This window comes from Penicillium malachiteum (assembly GCF_028827825.1).
Source record: "Penicillium malachiteum strain IBT 17515 chromosome Unknown utg000002l:1.0-8849297.0:1.0-8852440.0, whole genome shotgun sequence".
NCBI lineage: Eukaryota > Fungi > Ascomycota > Eurotiomycetes > Eurotiales > Aspergillaceae > Penicillium > Penicillium malachiteum.
In genome coordinates, this window is record NW_026643095.1 from 1,248,095 (window position 1) to 1,268,398 (window position 20,304).

Here is a 20,304-nt window from a genome sequence, read left to right on the forward strand (position 1 = left end):
TAATGACCCAAAAAATAAAATGAATCTCACGACTTGGTCTCAATTATTTCCATCGCAATTACTCGTAGATGTATAAATGTAGATATTGTACACACTCGTGTCGCTTTATTGTCATCGAAAACATGTGAATCTGATACTATAAGTACATATGCGTTTTACTACTCATTCCATGCCCTGCATCAATTCCGTCTTGTCCAAAATCATGCCGCGCATGCCAATGAACTCTCGCAGACTCTCCCACTCCTCACCAACCTCTTCACCCCGCATATACGGATCCTTGAATCCCCATGCAACAGCAACCTTATCCATAGCAGCCCGCTCTTCCTCGCGGAGCCATCTCTGCCTCAAGGGCATGCCAGATAACCAAACAACCCGGTCCATGTGGTCATTAGCCGTGATGATAGCCATGATGCCAAGCGACGATGTACCACCGACGTAGGCCAGAGACGCAGCAAGCGCAATTCCCGTCGCAGTGCTAGGATCCATGGTATTCTGGAAAGTCCCGGCCCATGAAGCAAGAACGTAGCATGCAGCCGGGGCAGCGGCAAGACCAGCAATGGGTGCTGCCGCCTTTTTGAACACCTTCGCGCGGTGGAAAGCGGGTGCACAGAAAGTATTATCGATGATGGCTAGAACCAGTGAGAGGTTCTTCTGCGCGATAGCCACGTCCAGCGCCATGTCAGCTAGCTCGGCGGGAATAGCACTGTTGATGCTCTTGGGTTTGGGCTTTAGGAATTTGACCGGGGAGCTGTTCTCTTCCGGAACTGGCTTGTTGGCGTACAAGTGGAAGATCTCGGGAAAGTGCTCTGTGCGCTGAAGGAGGGTCTGGGTCTTCGTGTAGCTTTCCAGAGCCTCGGGGGAAATAAAGACTTTCTCATCTTTGAGGAGGTGGTTGACAATTTTAGAGATCGAGTCCGCTAGTCGAGAGTCCACAGTTGGTGATGAATTGGCTGGTCGTTTTTGAGTGGTGGTTGTGCTTGCGCCTCTTTTCTCCTCCATATCCAATAGCGAGGAGATCGCATTGCCTTCTTTGTTCGAGGATCCCTCGGTTTGATCGCTCTCTGAGGATACTAGGGATTCTGCTAGCCTTTGACATTTATGCAATAGCTCCACTACGGCTTCGTTGGAGGGTACTCGGTCCGTCTGGTGGATAGCGGATGCCTCCTGTTCAATCTGCTGAATGGATGATGCGGGGTTGGAGGGCTTTGAGGCGAAGGAGCGCGATGTAAAGCGTGGGTATAGTGGTGACAGGTTATGTCTTCTGGGGAATGAAAGCGCAGGGCTGTTCTTTGAGGTCCAAGTTTGGGTCGTCGTAGGCAGTCGTGCCAAGGGGAGGTGTTGCGGCGTCGCAGTTGAGAATTGACAAATTTGGCAAACAGATGGAAATTTGGAGCCTTTCTGGGCTCTCAAGGCAACTCTTTTCATGGTGAATTTAGTAGCCTGTTGACAGGATAGCGGGCGGTTGGAAGCGGGCGGCCCGGTGGTTTTTCTGATAGGAGAAGAGAGGCTCTAAGGCGGAGTCTTTTCGCCCCGGCGCTGTTCACTTCCCCGTAATCGCACTGACGTCTTTACTTCTGCCTTGAACAACCTCCTTCTGGTCAAGGAGCGCGACAACTCTCTCTTCTTTATACATAGTTGAAGGGTCCCATGTTGCAATTTACTCAACACTTTTACCGAACCTAACACTCTGGTCGACATGCCTCCTCCCCCTCCTCCCCCTCCGCCGCCGCCGCCTGGAGGTCTAGGTGGCCCTCCCCCACCACCCCCTGCAGCAAGTTTACCCAGTAGACCAGGAAAATCAGAAGCGAAAGGTCGTGTATGTACTCAAAATGACAAGAAATGACAGCGATCATAGTTTGATCGATTCAAAGATATGAAACCACTAACATTCCGAACAGGGCGCTTTACTGTCTGATATCCATAAGGGTGCTCGATTGAAGAAAACTGTCACCAATGATCGATCAGCGCCTGTTGTTGGAAAGACTGGAGGAGGTTCAGCTGCACCACCTATGGGTGCTGCCCCTCCAGTTCCTGGTATACGACCACCTCCCGCTGGACTTGCACCCCCAGTCCCGTCAGGACCAGCCGCCAATAGATTAAGGAGCAACAGCGAAGGAGTGTCTGCTTCGGATGCAGCCGCGGCCAGCAGCCCAGCCCCCCCAGTTGGGCGGTCTTTTCGCAGGTGGAATGCCCAAACTACGCAGTCGTGGTGGTGTCAACACAGGTGCCAATAAACAAGATTCGCCGTATTTATCCGACTCTGAAGCTACACGTCCAACGTCAGCTGCACCACCACCTCCCAGGCCTTCTGCCGCGCCACGACCACCTGGAGGACGGCCACCTTTCCCTCCACCTCCACCTTCTTCAGAATCACCACCTGCGCCTCCTGTGAACCCATTAGTCGCAAGCCTAAAGAAGATACCGCCACGGCCCGGTTCAAGGCCATCATCTACGCTCTCTGCAACCAGCACCAAGTCTGCTCCTGAGAGCCCTCCACCACGCGCCCCTCTACCGCCTCCTGGGCCTGGGGCATTCAAGCCTCCGCCCCCTCCGGTATCTCGCAAACCATCCGCACCTCTTCCGCCCTCTGCAGCTAGTCCGGCGGCTCCACCCCCTCCGCCTCCATCCGCTCCTCCACCAACAACTTCAAGAGCTCCTCCTCCGCCTCCTGTTGCTCCTGGAAGGCCAACGCCTCCACCTCCATCTGCAGCCCTGCCATCAATTGCTACCCAGGCTGCACGCACTGCTCTTGGAAACCATATAACAAGTACTCCGGCGGCACCACCCCCTCCGCCACCATCTGCAGCTCCTGCAGCCCCCCCCCGCCTCCTCCACCAGTTTCCCCTCCTAGTGCTCCGCCACCTCCTCCAAGTGGACCACCATCTCGCCCATCGCCTGTTCCCTCGCGTCCTGCTCCGCATGAACCAGTTGCACCATTAAATCCAAGTGCTTATACACTTACTACCAACGGTGGCTCATCCCCTGCACCTTCCTTGCAACCTCTATCTAGAAATGTCTCTGTCAAGATAGAGGATAACCGATTCAAGTTCCCCAGTGATGCCATGCTTCCGAGGCCTCGGGAGTTTCGGCGGGATTTCAATGCAATGCCGATTAGGTACCGTGCTGGAAAAGTCAGCAGCGTGCCGTTGGATCTAAATAGTTTGCAGCGTTGATTGAGTGCATGGGATATTGCGGGCGATAGATATCGTGCACGAATAGTAAATTGTTATACATCATACATAAATTATATTCTACGCGTATGTCTATTCCCAGTGCCCACTTTCTTCTATCATAGCTTGAATCTTGGAAACATTGGCTTGTATTGCTATTCTGATACTACTTTTAAGCAAATTGTGGGTTATGCATTCCACCTGGAAAATTCAAGTTTCCAAGTGCTACAGCTGGACATGTAACTAGTTGCACAAATTCTTCAAAACTGCAGTCCACGTACAAGGCTGAACCTTGGATTTAGCATAACTTGAACACCATTACGCAGGATGTGGACCGTGACGGTAGTAGTTAACTTGAATCCATGGATAATGCGGCTGCCAGTACATTGTACTACTAGAAAATGATGATTGTCTCTCTGGTCCCAAATCCTGCTATGTATACTCCAGTGATGTACTAATACTTAGCGAATGCTCCAATTTCCAGATTAAAAAAGCAACACTAGTAAACTCCAAGCTCTATACTCGTGTCTGGGCCAATCACATGAGCCAGTTGACAACTTGAAGGCTTGGAATAAATTACCTGAGGCTGTATGTGGTACAGTGTGAGCTCGCAAAATAATTTTAATGACCTGGGCTCAATTAATTGATGTATAAGTATTCATGCATCTGCTAGGGATATCAACTGGTCAGACCCGGCATTGGAAACCTTCCACTAACACCAGTACTTTGGCATCATATATGGTCATTGCTGAATATATCTGGAAGGCCTAAGCGTGAGCTTTTACAACCATTCTAGAGGCACTAAAATCGAATATTTCAAGAGGTTTTCACCATTTTTCATCCACTGTCCTACATCAGTCCAAGTCTAACTCATCTTTATAGTTCCCAAGCTCTGCGTCCACGTGACCTGCTCAATCATTGCAAACATGAACGAACCTCGAGATGATCACTGTTCATCCGATCTCGAATTAATTCACGCGTCTCAAATCACGCATACAAATCCTACCACCTTTCAAATTGCTGTTAACTATAATTGATTCACTTCGACCTCCACCAATTGACCTTCCACCTGCACCATCGAACTTGACTTAAAGAATCCATTCACAACATTCTTTTGATCGGCATCGAAGAACTGCTTTCAAGCTTCAATACCTTCACCAATCTCCACCGGTCGCTGCGATTTCCAGAAATATCCAACCTTCGGGCTCCCTTTGAGTTCTCGCAAAAAATAAAAAGCTTGCTGAAGCACCTCTGGACCTTCTGCATGCTGCGAAACCTCCCGGCACAATCCTCAATCAAAGCTTAGATAGCTTTGCGAACACATCCTCTCCAAAGCAATCTAGACCAATTTTTGTGTCTAGTTGCGCATAAAGGATTCAACCCCGCATTTCAGCTTTACTCCGCTTATCTCATTTTCGCCCATCATGTCTCTCCAGTCCTACATCAACAGTAAGTCAGCCGACTGGAGCTCATAGAATCTTGCCAAGATACTAACATCCTCCTAACAGAGAAGGTCCTTATTTTGACCGTTGATGGCCGAACCCTTGTGGGTAACCTAATTTCAACCGATCAGCTCACCAACCTTGTTCTTACCGACACCGTCGAACGAATCATCCGTACCCCAGAGGACGATGAGCCTTCTTCTGAGATTGAACATGGCCTCTACTTGATTCGAGGTGATAACGTGGTGCTATGCGGTGGAGTGGATGAAAAAATTGATGGCGAGATTGACTGGACCAAGGTCAAGGGCGAGGTCATTAAGGACACGAAGAATGCATGAGCGCGATCAAAATGAAGCATTTTTAATCTTTGATTTCAGGCGTTTGGGGCTTTGGGAACAAATATTTGCATATGATTTGATGCAGACGAACCGTTATGTGGGAAATACTTACACTAGCAACAGGCATAAAGAGCCGTTTTTATCTTTATTATTCTTTTACCTTTTTTTGTTTGATAATCTTAACTGTCACATAGCTGCGAGCCTGCGACAACTGGCTCTCCAGGGCTGACTTGGGCTTCTTTTTTCAGGGCTATCGCGGATCTTTGGGTTTGCGATGCTAAATTCATTGGCTGTGATGCAATGGCCCCATGAATCTCTTGGATGGCCTAATACCTAGGCATCTGAGGATTGATTATCTGAAGTTCGACATGTTTCAGATGTGGTTCCTGTGCAGGTTCAAACTACCAGTAGACAGATAACTTTGTACCTAGAAAATAGGGAAACATGATTCAGTCCATCTTGCAAGTTTGAACATCTGAAATGTCATTCCCCAGGAATATCCTTGCGCCATTCGGTTAAAGTGGAGACATCATACGGAGTACACAATGCATATTCCCCATACATGATCCCCTCCATGACCCCAGCCCCAGAGTTCTATACTACAGCCCTGGAGAGTATTAACCCAATGACTTTATCATTCTCTATCTTTCATATCACCTCCTATCCGTTTGCGGCACAATCTTCGCACTCCACAGCGGGACAATGCCAAGCCCTTGGTTGAGGAGATATTACATGTACACATGTGCAGGATCATGGCCCCCTCTCGTAAGGAGGCGTAGTCTGATCACATTTCACTTTCAAGGTTATGGGGTACCCATGAGAATAGAATTGCGGTCAGCTATATGTACACCGTCATCTTGGGTGCAGTAGGGCGCTGGCATGAAAGATCAATCCCCTTGAGACACGTCGTTTCGGACCCAACTTTTGTACCCATAGATAATTTTATAGAATAGAAAAAAGATTAAAAAAATCAACTAATCAGAAACAAGTAACGTAATAATTCAAACGATCAGGTTTAAACATAAGAATACAACTAAGTTGGGTACAGAAAAGGTACAAGTGTTAATTATGGTAAACTTGGTAGTAGTAGAAGTACCCGATGTGACATTGCTCCCTAACCGCTTTCCCCAAACCTCCCCTGATTTCCCCCGTTTCATCCCTTCCCTTACTTCATTTTCACTCAACAAACCCCCCATCGCTGGTCGTTGGGCTCAATCTTACCTCTCTTAAATCGAGATTCTTCGTATCTTCTTCCAGCCTCCCTTTTCTCCGTGCTCCACAGCCCTTCATGAGGTCTCTAGGCTCCCTGAACATTACACCACTTTCGGGTCCGATCCAGCCATTCTCCCGGGCTCTGTGCCCGTCGTGAATGTGTTTCTGAGCCACTCTCAAAACCAGACAAATTCCTCAAAAAGGAAACAACAACCTTGAGAACGAAAAGAACGGCTTCAAGGAAATATTTAAAGGAGAACAATACCCCTCCCCCGCGCCATGTGGCTCTACCGCGGTGCCCAGTCGGCCGTCTTTTTCTACGCCACTTGTACACCATGTGCTATGAGCATTGACCGTCGAAAACGCAAGAAGGATGCCGCTAGATCCCAACGCGAGAAGGAAAGATGCGACGCCGAAATCGAGATCATTGCCGACCAACCCCGACCGTTTCCCCAACCCGTTCCATTCAGCACTAATGAAGGATGGAGGGAGGAAATTGCCTTAGGACCAGGACCTCCAACACGCCGTGGAGGTAACCGGAACAACCAGCGGACAAATAGCTGGAATACTGATCAAAGCTTGCAATCCAAGAAGGACAAAAGTGGGAGTCTTATGCACCCGCTCGGCGAACGATTGAATCGAATGCGGAATCAACGGGAAGATGAACCACTCTGGGGTCAAGAGATACAGGAAGTACGCGGATCATCGATTGGCTTTTCAGGTCGTGGTCGAGTCGACCCTAGTGAGCCTTCCAAGTATTATGCAGCTTATTGTCCCCCTGTGAACGATCTTCACCCGCCAATCGTTAGCGGTCCACGGAGTCGAGCCGAAACTCGATGGATGCTTCAACCTCCGCCCAGTGCCAAAGTTATGGCTGGCAAGGAAAGCTTTAAGAATTCTGCCCGTGATAGTATGGGTGGAATGCCAGGTGACCGATTGTCCCGTGCTATGTCTCCACTGAGCCCTCACCGTGAGACGGTACTGGCAGAGCGAATCAGTAATGATGGCGCTCCTGATACAGAGTCACTTCATCAACAATTACCATGCCGACCAGCTGCAATTCGCACACGCGAACACTCGAACAGCATAAGTCGTGATGACTTGGATTTATCAAGGCATTCTCGATCTGATTCCATGTTCTCCATGACCAATACAGACGACCTGTCTCTCAGTACTTCCTGGAAGTATCCTGATACCCCTGCAACACGTCCGACCTCTAAAACAGATGAAAGTGACAAAGTGTTGCATCGACCACAAATATCCAAGACTCTTTCTACCTTACATCGACCTGACAACAAACAGAAGGTCCATCTTCTTCATGTTGAGATCAATGATGAGGACCGTGGTGAGGTTGACTTTGGTCAATTAGAACGAATTCGGCCTTGGCGCTGGAGCATGGATATCTAAAGGCCTTCACTTCACATTCTACAGGGCTTCAATCAAATCCTCCACACCCGATTTCTTCTACCCATTCAATTCTTGGTTTCACTTTCCTCGTCACATTTCTCTTCGGCTACCCGGCGTTCGAGCACAAAAAAACAGCGAGCGTTTATTCAATTTTTTCCTGCCGACTTGGCACTTGCACATTCCTGGCTTGAGACACACAACACATGGCTGGTCCAGAACAAGAACTCGCCAAACTCGCTGGCAACGAAGAATGAGATCATTCGATCGTGTTCAGCAATATCCCTTTACTACATGACATTTCCCGCCTGCACAACATTCCCTTACCCCTTTTCAGGTCCCGTTCTTCCGTTCCTGGACCCTGTCGATCATTGCTTCTTCGGACCACAAGGTTCTACTTCGTGTGTTTAGTCTCTTTTTCTCTTCCTTTTCAAGGTTTACTATCCTTTACTATCCTTAGACACCTTTTTTTATTGTTCCACCTGTATCATAATCACTTTGGCCATTCGGGTTACATAAATAGCATATATATAGCATGATGAGTTTCCAATTTGAAATTTCAAGAATCTTAGCTTTGAACATTTATTTTGTCGTGATATCCACATCCCGATTGGTCGTTAAAAGTACTAGTACTGATAGGACTGGAGTAATCACTGGCACGAGGACTCAAGTTACTATTATGCAGACTGATAACTTGAACCCACACAATAAATTTCAAGTTTCTTCAAGTTCTAGCGATACTCCATCATGTTAGTAGTAGTAGTACCTTCTCCGGGGCTGCTATTACACACTACTACCAAGTGCTATCTGATAAATACCCTCATTGTGGAGCTCCTCAACCTGGGCATTGGCACTCAACCTTGGATGTGGTCGCAATCACCAAACCTTCACCTGGGCAACCCGGCCGATTTTCGGCAAGCCAAATAAAAGCCGTAACCAGTTGACTGACAGCTGGGGCAATGCGGATCACAGCCCTAGAGGCTAGTACTAATGTATCTACTAGTATTAACTAGCAACTCTACCGGGTCCACATATGGCACCTATCAGTGGATATATGAATTTCAGGACCCAAGCATGACCAAAAACACCGAATTCAATGCAACTGGTAACTTCGTAAATTTGATCATGATGGATGGCTTTAATAAGACCATCACATGCACAGGACACATGACCTTTGATTTTTTGTTAACTTCAAAGTGGCTGCAGACCAAAAGATGGAATGAAAAAAAAGAAAAATCCGGAAGAGGAGACAAATCAGGCCTTTCCTCGAAGTGCGTATGATGATGGATGCAACAAAGAGGTGAAACCGGACTAGAAAAACAAAGATGCATAAAGACAATGACAGGGAAAGACTGGATTCGATGATGAATGGCGCGATGATTCTTTTCAAGCATTGTAACAAATAATACATCGCTGTGAATCCATTTCAATGATCATGGATATCCAGAGGGCGCTGATATTCATCACTGAGTGGATGCGTATTGCTTTCTTTCCCATCATGTCGTTCCCTTGCAGCGTGTTTGAATTGTTGGGAAAAGGGAATATGACTGTCATGAGATCTGGGTATATAGAGAAGAGTAGATTGATTCTTCCTATGTTCCACTCTAGTAGACCTTCTTCTTTTCATCCATGCTCAACTGGCCAGGGCCGGTGTTAACAAGGAGCAGGAGACCACCACTAAACGAAATTAGCAATGCCATTAGATATATCAGACATATGGGATGGACATACACAATGGACAGAATCTGGAAAAAGTCGTACTTGGCAAAGTCCTTCTGGGGGTGACGGGGGTGAAGCTATGGGTTCAAGATTAGCACAAGAGAACAACCAAAAATAGAGGAATATCAATCATACCGTCCAGAAGTTGTTAACCAACACATTGAACACACTCAGCAAGACGACCAGAACAATAGCGCTGAACTTAGCCTTGAATCCAACAATGACCATGACGCACGCGACCAGACCGAAAAGGCTGACAAGGATGCGCCAGAAGCTCCACTGACCAGAGAAGACAAAGCCAATGAAAAGGAAGATAAGAAGCACACGACCAGCAAACTGCACGTACATCTTACGATCCTTCTCATCAAGCTGAGGCAGACCAGCAGGGACGAACTTCTTGCGCACCCACGAATCCGACAGCACCATAAGCAGACCACCGACGACACTCAGGTTACGCAGGAAGAAGTTCAGATCGAAGATGAGACCATAACCAAGACCTTGTGTAATAACGACGCCGAGCAATCCCGCAACGCCGTATTCGGTGCGCTTGCGAGCAATAACCAGGGTAGAGCAGATAGTCATGGCGATGACGTTGAAAATCAGGAAGAGATGTGTGATTCCCCACGGAACTGTATCCGAGTAAAGATCATGTTAGAGATATATTTTTTGGCCGAAGTTCAATATCAAGGGGGTGGTTGAGGTGTAATTTTGGGGTTGATTCCTTCCTCGAGGGCTTCATTTTGTCGCAATGCGGGCCAGGGATCGAGAGGAGAGATGTTTCAGGGCATCTTACTATTCCGGTAATCCTTCAGGTAGACCAACTGGTCGCTCCATTGTGTGAGAATACGTAGTGAATCTTCCAGGAAGGTCACTACGATGAGGAATCGACCGATTGCGGGGAGGTACCTAATTGTTTCGCGAGTGAACACCGTGTTAGTGGACGCTTCAAGATCCCTTGTTTGGGGTTTGTGGGAAAGTTGCCAGCTATGACTTCCAGGCTAGGGAAGCTTGCACCACTTGATTGAGAACTTACGGCTTCACAGGGTCAGACATGGTATCTAACCAATCCTCAATCTTGCTAGTCTGCTCGCGGATGGCGTCAAGCGGGCTGGGGTCGCTGGTGGCATCTGCGCTACTGGGCCCGCCAAACGGGTTCTGGTGGCCGAGGTTGTAGCCCGCTGTGCCACGGATTTGGGCCATGGCGGAGTAAATTGAGGAGAGTAGAGAAAGAAAAAGAAAATGGCTGTAATAAAGAGTGTAGTAAAGAAGGTAGGGGCTGGAAGATTGAAGGGGAGTAAATAACAAGGTGGAGCCCAGTATACAAAGCGGGTGATCTCTCTCGCTCTTCAGGCCACGATGACCGGAACTCGGCGCTAAACCATAATAGGTAATGTGACGACAATGATGCACATTCTTATACTTAATATCATTTTACTTTGAACACGAAGAATTAATGTAATGATTGCAAGTATGCCTTGATTTTGATACAGCTGAAATACAGAGAAGAGGGTGAAAAAAAAAGAAAGAAACAAAAAAGGAACAAGCAAATTGAAAAGAAACGCAGATCCCACCTAGTGCCCAGGTGTGGTGTTTGTATGTGTTTTTGCACAAGCTATCACCAGGCCTCCCTCGAAGGGATGCGAAGTAATTTCACCACGATTTTTGTGTGAACAACTTTCCCAGAATTTTGGTTTTCAGGATAAAATGCTGGTATTATGGGACAATCCCGAAAAACGCCAAAGCCAAGTCAAAGGGTAATAAATACATGTCAAGGTGAAAAAGATGGAGAGGGAGAGGCGGGAGAGTTGTGGCATCAAGGGGATAGAGAGTGAACATGGGATCGGTGGATCTGTACGGTCCAGTCAGGCTCTCATCAAGCTCCAATGGAGGAGAGCGAACATAGGACTGACGGCCTTACACGGTCCCGTGAGGGTTAAAAAGGTGGCCTTACCACTCAGAGGATGGAGAGTGGACAGAAGATTGATATCTTTATGCGGTCCAGTCGGAATCCAGTGGGTGACCCTTCTCCCGAGAGCGCAGGATGTCAGGAAGGTAGGTAGGGGTGACAGTCACCTTAGGCTCAACGGGGACAGGAGCCACAGGGGTAGGCTGGCTCTCAGAGGCGCTGGCCTCACTCTCATCGGCCTTGCCGCTCTTCTTCTTGGGCTTCTTAGAGACTGTGGTCCACTCATCATCCACGTTGGCATTGCCTGCACCCAGAATGCGCATCTGCTCTTCCTCGGAGGGAAGTTCCTGGGTCCACTTCTTCTGAGCTGGAGCAGCGGTGGACTCGAAAGTGTCCAAAAGCTGGACAGGAGCAGAGGTCGGGGCAGGAGCAGGCTTGGAAACACTATTGGTCTTGGGCTTGGCGGCTTCCTTGGTCTCCCAGGCGTTGGAGACGGGGACCTGAGAGCGGGCAGCCTCGCTACGCTCGGCCGAACGGGCAGTGTGCAGCTGCTTCTCAAGCAACTGGCGGCGCTGCTGCTCAGCTTCCTGGACTTGTTCCTTGCGTGCCTCGTTCTTCAGGCGCTGTTGGCGCTGCTTCTTGGTCTCAACCTGCTTGAAGGTCTGGGCCTTCTGCTTCTTGGGCTCGGACTCAACATTTCCGGTGACGCGGAGGACGGAGGCAGCGGGAGCAGGGGACTCTAGCATATCGGAAACGTATCCGGCGGAAGGAACAGCGGTCACCTGGGGGGAGACGGCAGGAGACAGATCATCATCGGCATCGGCGCCGGTAGTGGAGGAAGCGTGCGAGCCACTCTCAAGCTGGCTGGCCTTCTTGGCCTTCTTCTTCTGGTTCTTGCTGGAAGGAGCAGCAGCCGGGGAGGTGCCGTTCTTCAGAGCAGCCATGCGGCGGGCCATCTCCTTGCGGTCGACATCATCCTCTGCTTGATCATCCTCGGTGGTAGGAGGAGAGATAACAGTCTTGATCTCGGACTTCTTAGCTGGCTCCGGAGCCTTTGCCTTCCGCTTTTGTTTTTTGGGCGCAACTGTGGTCTCGACTTTTTCTACTACAGCTCGGACGGGAGTCTTGGCTTTCGGAGCAGAGCCATTGGTGTAGTACCACCCGAGGCTACCTGCCACGACGAGGAGCAGGGCCCAGCTCAGATAAGGATTCATGGTCATGATACTGTCGCAATTCTCAAATCAATATCAATTGTTTTCCAAATGATGACGGACTCCAATGTTTTGTGCGCCGCAAGTACAGTTTTCAATGTAGATGACCAAAGTCAGGGGAAAGAGGCAAGGTAGGATCACACTACCCGGGAGTAAGTTTCCGGAGGGTAGGACAGTCGCGCATACGTACAGTTTAATTGGCACGCGCAGCTGCAAGCCGAATTGGTTGTACACGGGTTTGGAGGAGGGGAAAGGCTTAGAGGACCAAGTCGCGCATGGATATGATTGCGGTCCAGGCGCAATGGGAGGAAGTTGAATGCGAGTCGAAAGCCAACGTGTATCTGATGCGATCTCAAATTCAGGGGTCGGCTTTGTTCCCAACTGACTCAATGGATTGAGAGGGGAGCAAGACGGAGGTTCGTCGAGGAAATTCCGGGGTTGGTGGCGACGAGCGCGTTCACGCTGACTGCGCTCTAAAATAGAAAACACAGGACGAATTACAGAATCCAAAGCTCAGATAACATGAGCAGTTGAAAAGAGAAGAGTAAGGGAGAATAGGAAAAAGAAAATAAAATAAAAGAGGAAGCTGGTCGTGAGGAGGAACAGGAGAAGGGGAGCCAGAAAAGGACACGCTGAGGATCCGAGGGGGGGTCATGGTATGGTAAACGGGGCGTATTATCCGGTCTCGCCCACACGGGTCAAATGCTTTTTACTATACATTTTATGACTTTTATGCAAAATTACAATTGTAAATACCATTACCAGCGCTTCCCCTAGTAGCTAAAAAGCCACCACACAACGTCCATGCGCTTCTCCAAGTGGAGAAGACTACAAATGGGGAATTGTGAACAGGCCACGTCTCCAGTCTCCTTGTGTAATTAACCAGGAACATGTGTGATTGGTCTAAACTGACAAATTTCAATGTGACTCTCATATACATGAAGATACGCGTCGATCAGGGGATCGGATCATCTCCTTACAGGTACCGAGTTCTTTGTCTCACCTCCCACGAGGAGTCCAGAAAGGAGATCCCAGCCATTTTTAGTGGTATTTACGCGTGTTCGAATGTTCCAAGGAGAAAAGAATTCTTTGGAATACTATCTCAAGTTCCGAAGTTCTTGACTCATTTCGATATCTCAGAGTCCGAGTCATGATATACTAGTTTCTTCAATGCCCCGCACGCGTAGTATATGTCACCCTCTACTGTTACTGATGTACCTTGTTGGATTGAAAACTTACTCATAGTGTCGAATGTACTAGTATGTAGTACTAGTACATCCAGATGTCCATCCTAGAGCCACTGCCCGGGCGGTTACATATGTAAACCGTGTGACATACCTACCTATACTCCAGGGCTACATACCTAGTAATTAGGTATATATAACTTGAAGAGAACCTTGGAACTGTGCACTATGTAGTATGTACTAGTATGTACCAGTCGTTACTACGTAGTCTTGTTCAACTTGAACCTTGGAAGTCCTTTTTTTTCCCGATAAAAGAAATACTATTTGAATATCGAAGACCCGCATCTATATATCATGATCTGACTGCTAATAGAACAGTCAATAAAATGCGATGGCGCCAAAATCCCTTCATGCTCAAGTGCTGGAACTCCGAAGCCTTCAGAACGATGAACACCTGAGTATAAAACCAATTGAACCAATTTACCCAGCTTATGGATTTGAGAATTTCATTATAGAAACACGTCCGGACGAATGTCCTATGGCCAATAAATCATTTCTCACTGAGCAAGACGCCGACCGAGCCTCGAGAGGAAGCCAAAGCATTCTTTGCCCGTTCAGTTTTATCCACTGCCCTTGCTCGATGAGAATCTCTGGGATGGTATGATGGTCTCCATCAGACGAAAAGCGAAGTGATCCCAAGCTCGTGGCTAGGTAAGAACCATCTGGTCTAAACTGGAGGGAACTGATAGGCTCGGTAAACTGTAGTGTCTGCCGAACCACGCCAGTTATTGTATCCCAAAGGCACACGATGTAATCATTAGTCGCAGACGCTAGTAGGCTCCTGTCTAGCGAGTAAAAGACCACAGATTTAACTGTGCTTGAGTGTTCAAAAACATGCTGGAGTCCACCGGTCACCGTGTCCCAGAGACGAACTGTTCCGTCTCCGGAGGCTGATGCTACTATCCGTCCATCTGGAGAGAAAGCCACAGAAATGACCCACTCTTCATGACCTTCGAGGGCATGGATGAGATCACCCGTTGCTACATCCCACAGATACACTGCTGCATCGTCGGAAGTAGAAGCTAGGAGTCGACTGTCCGGAGAGAAAGTCGTGAATAAAATGTCATCGAAATGGCCCTCAAGGATTTGTTCAGATGATTCTGAAGTTGTATCCCAAAGGCGTACGGTATTACCCAATGCGCCAAATGCAATTAACTGACTGTTGGGCGAGAAGGACACCGAACGAGCTGCGCCTGCATAGTTTGGAAGAACCTGTTGGCGTACACCTGCTCTCATATCCCACAGGTGTATAGTTTGATTCATGGCAGAGGTTAATAGCATCTGGCTGTCTGATGAGAATAGAACCAAGGTAATTTCCCTCCGATGCCCCTCGAGAATTTTCTCCAGCGAACCTGTTTCTACATCCCAGATTCCCACTGTATAGTCCTCAGAGCCTGACACCAGCAGCTGGCAATCCGGCGAGAGAGCCACACAGGAAACCTCATTTGAATGACGTTGAAGGGTCCGAGGAGAATTAATCGTAGTATCCCAGAGGCGGACTGTCTTGTCCTTGGAAGCAGATGCTAGGATCTGGCTTTTAGGTGAGAATATCACTGAAGTAACCTCACCTGAGTGACTCAAAGTCTGCTGCAAACTCCCTGTCACTGTATCCCAAAGCCTGATAGTCGAGTCCCAGGATCCAGATGCCAGCAGCCGACCATCTGGTGAGAAGGCCACAGAATTGACTGCACCTTCATGGCCCTTAAGAGTCTTTTGGAGCGAGCCAGTGGCTAGTTTCCAGATGTATACGAGCCTATCGCCATTTCCTGATCCAGCCGCCAGTAGTGAACCGTCAGGTGAGATAGCTACCAAATTTACTGAGTCTCCATGACCTTCAAGAGTCTGCTTGACTGTGCCTGTTGATATGTCCCAGATTTGTACAGTCCGGTCTCTAGCACCAGATGCTAGTTGACCATTGGGTATGAAGATAACAGACCGAACCCAATCTGAATGGCCATCAAGGCGCTTATGGAGCAAACCTGTAGCAACATCCCATATTTCTACCGAGGAAGAATAATCAGAGGCAGATACTAGTAACCGGCTGTCAGGTGAGAAGGCTACTGAATGAACTGAGCCTACATAGCCTTCAAGTACCTGCTGACATATGCCTGTCGCTGTACTCCAAATGTGCACCTTCTTATAAGTAGAGCCAGCCGCTAGAAGCTTTCCATCTGGTGAGAATGCAATTGACCAAATCAAGGCTCCGCTATCATCAAGGGTCTGCTTAAGTGCCCCTGTAGAAATGTCCCAAAGCTGCACGGTTTTATCTCCAGAGGCCGATGCCAGCAACTGACCATCTGGTGAGAAAGCTACCGAGGTAACCGAATCGGAATGGCCCTCCAGGACTTGCAACTCTGCGTTCCACTCATTCTCAACTCGTGGTAGTTGATTTATCCAGGGAGGAATATCTGCTTCAAAGGTTGTGCGGACTATTGATGTTTGGGGTGCAAATATGAGCCCTGCACAATAAATTTGAAGAGGTGCTTGATCGGCAATTTGATGATTCTTGAGAATAAAGCGCTTGGCATCTCGAAGAAATTCAGACATTGGCGAAGAGTCTTCGACCTAGAAATACGTAAGTCTTAGTAAAAACTCAAGGAAGCGAAGTGGTATATTGGAACGAAGGATCGCTGCTTACCACGGTAGCTTTCTGGAGACGATTTAGCATCCCTAGAACTTCAAATATTAGGCCTAAGAGACTCATTGCTTCAACCCAATGTAGAAAATGGGTTTGAAGAAACGAAAGGGCATCTGGGATCATGTCACTTGGGGTAGTGCATTCTGATAGATGATATATCCAATATCGACAAGAGTATTGTAATTCCGGGGGAAGATGATGATCGATGGTCTGGCGATCAACCTCTTCACGTTGGACTCCTTCATTGGTCAATGCACATATATTCTTTCGCAGGTTTTGACACAAAAGCAGACACTGAGTAGTCAGCTTATAGTGTACTGCCTTTTGGTCTACCCAGAAGTGTGTTTTGTCCCGGGTTTCTATATCGAGAAGAAAATCTCGAAATGACAGGTGGAAGGTGCGGACAGGTAGAGTACTGTCATTCTTCGGTACAATTAGAACTGAATGTAAAAGGCTAAGTCTTAGCTGAATAATCCTTTCTGGCAGCCCTAGTAGCTTGGATAGCGAGGCAACAGAGAGTGGACTCTCTAGTAGCACGATTGATCCAACAATTTGCTGGAATTCCTGAACAAGTTGAGTTTTCTGCTTGACATCCTGTGCATTTCTGCGGAGAAGTCGGTCGAGCACAGGAAGGTAGATCAAATCCATACCCCGGATATTGGATGTGTTGCCACGGAGAAGAATTTCAGCAAGACTATCAATTGGATCCCAAGAAGGATCCTTGAAGATTCGACAAATTGTAGCGGCAAAAATGAAGAGTGGGAGAGATATTGATACCAAGCGCTGAAAGTCTGTTTCCCCAGGCCACTCCTCAGGAAGAGGGAGAGAATCTTCAAGTTCCTCCTTGAGTTCCGAAATCCGGTGATCCAAAAACAGAGAAATATCATGTTTTATGATCTCCCTGGGAATATCATGGAGAATAAGGTCTGATGGTCAGTTGCAATTTTTGAGAAACCCAATCGAATTGCCAACTCCGGTCTGCTAGTCAAGAACAGTCGTATACGTACTGAACTCAACATCCGGAGCTGTGGTAGGAGCTGGAGTATGAGTCGTATATCATTATCTCCTTCACATTCATCCAATGCATCAATAACTATAACCACTGTTGGAATTGGAGAGCTGTCAGCCAGCTTGACCGCAAGAAGTGGCTGAAGCAAAAGTTTATCAAATTGCTCCTTGATCGCTTTTGTCGCAATGGCTGGGTCATTCTGAATTGCTCGCTCGATACAAGGAAGCAGTGGGCGTATGCTCCTTGATAGTTGTCTTGCAATGGTTGGAAAAAGCTTGAGAGCTCTAGCACGATCTTCTTCACCTCTTTTGAAGAAGAAGCTAGCTCCTAGTGCGTTTCTGCTGTTAAAGGAACTTGCGACAGTTCGAGAAATAGTTGATTTCCCGGTCCCCGCCATTCCATTCAACCAAAATATGCATTTTTCCTCTGATGAGAAAGCCCATTCTTCGATTCGGCGGAGAATATCAGTTCGTGTACCTGGGAGACATGTATCTTCATGTTGATTTTCAAATGAATCGAATGCAGCACTATCTATCATAGGTAGAGGTAAGTTCGTATGGATATCTTCTCTTAATTAGTATGGTATAGACTGAGAGATCAACTTTGACATACTGAAATTCACTGGCGCATTGCTGATTCCGATTTGTGGACCATAGTTCACCCCGCCAAATGTCACATTTGACACCGGGCCGGACTCCATGATTAGATACCTGAACAAACGCGGGGTCTGCAGCGTGGAAGACGTGTCTTCTTAGCCCCCACCATCAGGTGATATGTAGTCCATTTCATGACAAAATGAATTCAATGGTTTCCGGATAACTCGCTCGTTGTGGAACTTATCCTTTGGAAAAATAAAAACATGATTATTTCATCAAGATGATCATCTTTTGTTGGATCAACTTGTCAGTGCGGGCCAGTGCGGGTTGCCGCCTCAGGTGTCAACACTGACGAGCGATAAACCGTCCGCTGAAGTCTATCTCGAGTCCTCGATTCTCATTCCATCATCTCTGACACAACATGGCTAAGAAGATTATTCTTGATACTGATCCGGTAGATGAAGAATTTCACTTCAATTCATGACTGCGCTTATACTGACTGAGATAGGGTATCGATGACATCCTGGCATTGCTGCTGGCTCTGTCCTCGAAGCCAGAGGAGCTCGAGCTGCTACTCATTTCATTGACGTTTGGTAATATTGAAGTGAAGAAGTGAGTGGGCTTGAATGAATAAATGGGAATAGAAGCTCATGTCATCAATCTAGCTGTCTTCAAAATGTGGTTTCCATGTTTAATATCCTCGAGCGTGAAATGCAGTGGCGTCGGGACAATGGCAAGCCCGAGGGCTATGGCACACTGCGCGCTTTTCGTCCAGTAGTAGCAGTGGGTGCAGAAGAGCCATTGGAGAACCAAAAGATGCTCGCAGATTACTTTCGTGGGTTTTAACATCTACCAAATTCTCGATATCTCACACTGACAATTACCCCGCAGATGGAACGGATGGTCTTGGTGGAATCCATACCACTGTATGAACTACACCAGAATTTGTTTGATCAAACTAGATTAAAAAGCTAATGATTTGGCAGCACCCTCATCTCACTCCTACCCAAGCATGGGAACATCTGTTCGACCCAGCGGTCGATCCCGAGGGCATCAAACCTGTTCAGACCGGTGCCGGTCCCGCCGACCATTTGTATACCCCGTCTAAGCTTCCAGCATACAAGGAAATTCTTCGCGCTCTCCGCGAGAACGAGCCTGACACTGTGACTATCGTAGCTGTTGGCCCACTTACCAACCTAGCACTGGCAGCGGCAGAGGATCCCGAGACCTTCCTGCGGGTGAAGGAAGTCGTTGTGATGGGAGGCGCCATCCAGGAACCTGGAAATGTAAGAAATCTCATCAGGAATCACAAGGAATTCTACTAATCGATTCACACACATATAGGTAACTCCAGTAGGCGAGTTCAATGCCTACGCAGATGCTGTTGCAGCAGCACGTGTATTTGCTTTGACCTCACCCAATCCAAACTCAACTCTCCCCATAACAAAGAGTGAACTCCTACCACCATATCCTGAAAAGCTTAGTCGGCAATTAACTCTACGCCTTTTCCCACTGGATATCACCCTACGTCATAACCTATCAGGTGGGCAGTTCCGTGAAGCCGTGCAGCCCCTCCTTGCCGCCGGTTCTCCGCTCGCTGAATGGGTCAACGCATTCATGGGCCACGTATTCCGCACTTTGGAGCGTCTGCATCCCGGTCATGTTGGCGATGCTGCTCAATTGAGTCTGCACGACCCGGTTTGTGTGTGGTATGCGCTTACATCGCAAGACTCGCATTGGACTCCTTCGGCTGGTTCGCCCGAGGATATCCGTATCGAGACACTGGGACAATGGTCGCGTGGTATGTGCGTTATTGATCGACGAAGTCGTCATAAGATTGATGGGGATGAAGAGAGCTCAAACGATCATGGGTTGTGGTTGAGTCTTCGTGCGGGTAACCGTATCTGGCGAATGGATGGATCCCCTGCGGAAACCACCTTTGGACAGATCCTCATTGATAGAATGTTCTATTAGACGGTTTTCTGTGGGGCAAATTTATAGATATGTCATATAAATCTTGAGATAAATGGGAAACCTGAAATAGAACGAGTTGAATAGACCCTTACCCATATGGCTGGGCATACTTTTGCATCAGTGGAACCGTTAAAAAAGGGTCAGAAATGCTATTCTTGATCCTGCTGCCCCTGCAAATGTGGGCCTCTGGCAATAATCGCCCACGTTAGTATTTAGCAAATATTCAAATTAGTCCTAGACTCGGGACTCCTGTAGTGGAGGCTGTGGAGCCATGACAAGAATTTCGAACATTATATGGTAGCCTGATGTTAAGGTTATTTCTTAAATGTACTTAAAATAATTATGTATTGGCACTAGGACTAAGATTATCTTCCGAATAACGTTGGCGACTATGTATTGCCACTGGCACATGTGCATATTTCAAGGTTTTGTACGGAGTAC

The 20,304-nt window shown here is 47.8% G+C and overlaps 8 protein-coding genes across 8 annotated transcripts; 4 read left to right on the forward strand and 4 right to left on the reverse strand.

Moving 5' to 3' along the window:
* Positions 1 to 162: 162 nt before the first annotated feature.
* Positions 163 to 1,425, reverse strand: N7483_003517 (uncharacterized protein; the record flags this gene model as incomplete). Its single annotated transcript, XM_057086954.1, has 1 exon — positions 163 to 1,425. One exon carries the CDS (start codon positions 1,423 to 1,425, stop codon positions 163 to 165), a length of 1,263 nt encoding a protein of 420 aa, XP_056946783.1.
* Positions 1,426 to 1,696: 271 nt separating this feature from the next.
* On the forward strand, positions 1,697 to 2,940 carry N7483_003518 (putative proline-rich, actin-associated protein Vrp1; the record flags this gene model as incomplete). Its single annotated transcript, XM_057086955.1, has 3 exons — positions 1,697 to 1,816; positions 1,899 to 2,069; positions 2,137 to 2,940. 3 exons carry the CDS (start codon positions 1,697 to 1,699, stop codon positions 2,938 to 2,940), a joined length of 1,095 nt encoding a protein of 364 aa, XP_056946784.1.
* Positions 2,941 to 4,594: 1,654 nt separating this feature from the next.
* On the forward strand, positions 4,595 to 4,950 carry N7483_003519 (U6 snRNA-associated Sm-like protein LSm8; the record flags this gene model as incomplete). The annotated part of the gene is made up of 2 exons (XM_057086956.1): positions 4,595 to 4,619; positions 4,679 to 4,950. The coding sequence occupies 2 exons, from the start codon at positions 4,595 to 4,597 to the stop codon at positions 4,948 to 4,950; spliced, it is 297 nt and encodes a 98-aa protein (XP_056946785.1).
* Positions 4,951 to 6,441: 1,491 nt separating this feature from the next.
* N7483_003520 (uncharacterized protein) lies at positions 6,442 to 7,569 on the forward strand (the record flags this gene model as incomplete). Its single annotated transcript, XM_057086957.1, has 1 exon — positions 6,442 to 7,569. The coding sequence occupies one exon, from the start codon at positions 6,442 to 6,444 to the stop codon at positions 7,567 to 7,569; it is 1,128 nt and encodes a 375-aa protein (XP_056946786.1).
* A 1,601-nt stretch (positions 7,570 to 9,170) lies between these two features.
* On the reverse strand, positions 9,171 to 10,485 carry N7483_003521 (protein ERV29; the record flags this gene model as incomplete). Its single annotated transcript, XM_057086958.1, has 5 exons — positions 9,171 to 9,243; positions 9,298 to 9,362; positions 9,421 to 9,914; positions 10,079 to 10,191; positions 10,319 to 10,485. The coding sequence occupies 5 exons, from the start codon at positions 10,483 to 10,485 to the stop codon at positions 9,171 to 9,173; spliced, it is 912 nt and encodes a 303-aa protein (XP_056946787.1).
* A 789-nt stretch (positions 10,486 to 11,274) lies between these two features.
* On the reverse strand, positions 11,275 to 12,405 carry N7483_003522 (uncharacterized protein; the record flags this gene model as incomplete). Its single annotated transcript, XM_057086959.1, has 1 exon — positions 11,275 to 12,405. The coding sequence occupies one exon, from the start codon at positions 12,403 to 12,405 to the stop codon at positions 11,275 to 11,277; it is 1,131 nt and encodes a 376-aa protein (XP_056946788.1).
* A 1,670-nt stretch (positions 12,406 to 14,075) lies between these two features.
* Positions 14,076 to 17,993, reverse strand: N7483_003523 (uncharacterized protein; the record flags this gene model as incomplete). Its single annotated transcript, XM_057086960.1, has 4 exons — positions 14,076 to 16,211; positions 16,285 to 17,185; positions 17,257 to 17,824; positions 17,906 to 17,993. The coding sequence occupies 4 exons, from the start codon at positions 17,991 to 17,993 to the stop codon at positions 14,076 to 14,078; spliced, it is 3,693 nt and encodes a 1,230-aa protein (XP_056946789.1).
* A 317-nt stretch (positions 17,994 to 18,310) lies between these two features.
* Positions 18,311 to 19,863, forward strand: N7483_003524 (putative nucleoside hydrolase; the record flags this gene model as incomplete). The annotated part of the gene is made up of 6 exons (XM_057086961.1): positions 18,311 to 18,343; positions 18,398 to 18,501; positions 18,555 to 18,724; positions 18,781 to 18,815; positions 18,876 to 19,175; positions 19,234 to 19,863. The coding sequence occupies 6 exons, from the start codon at positions 18,311 to 18,313 to the stop codon at positions 19,861 to 19,863; spliced, it is 1,272 nt and encodes a 423-aa protein (XP_056946790.1).
* Positions 19,864 to 20,304: the final 441 nt, after the last annotated feature.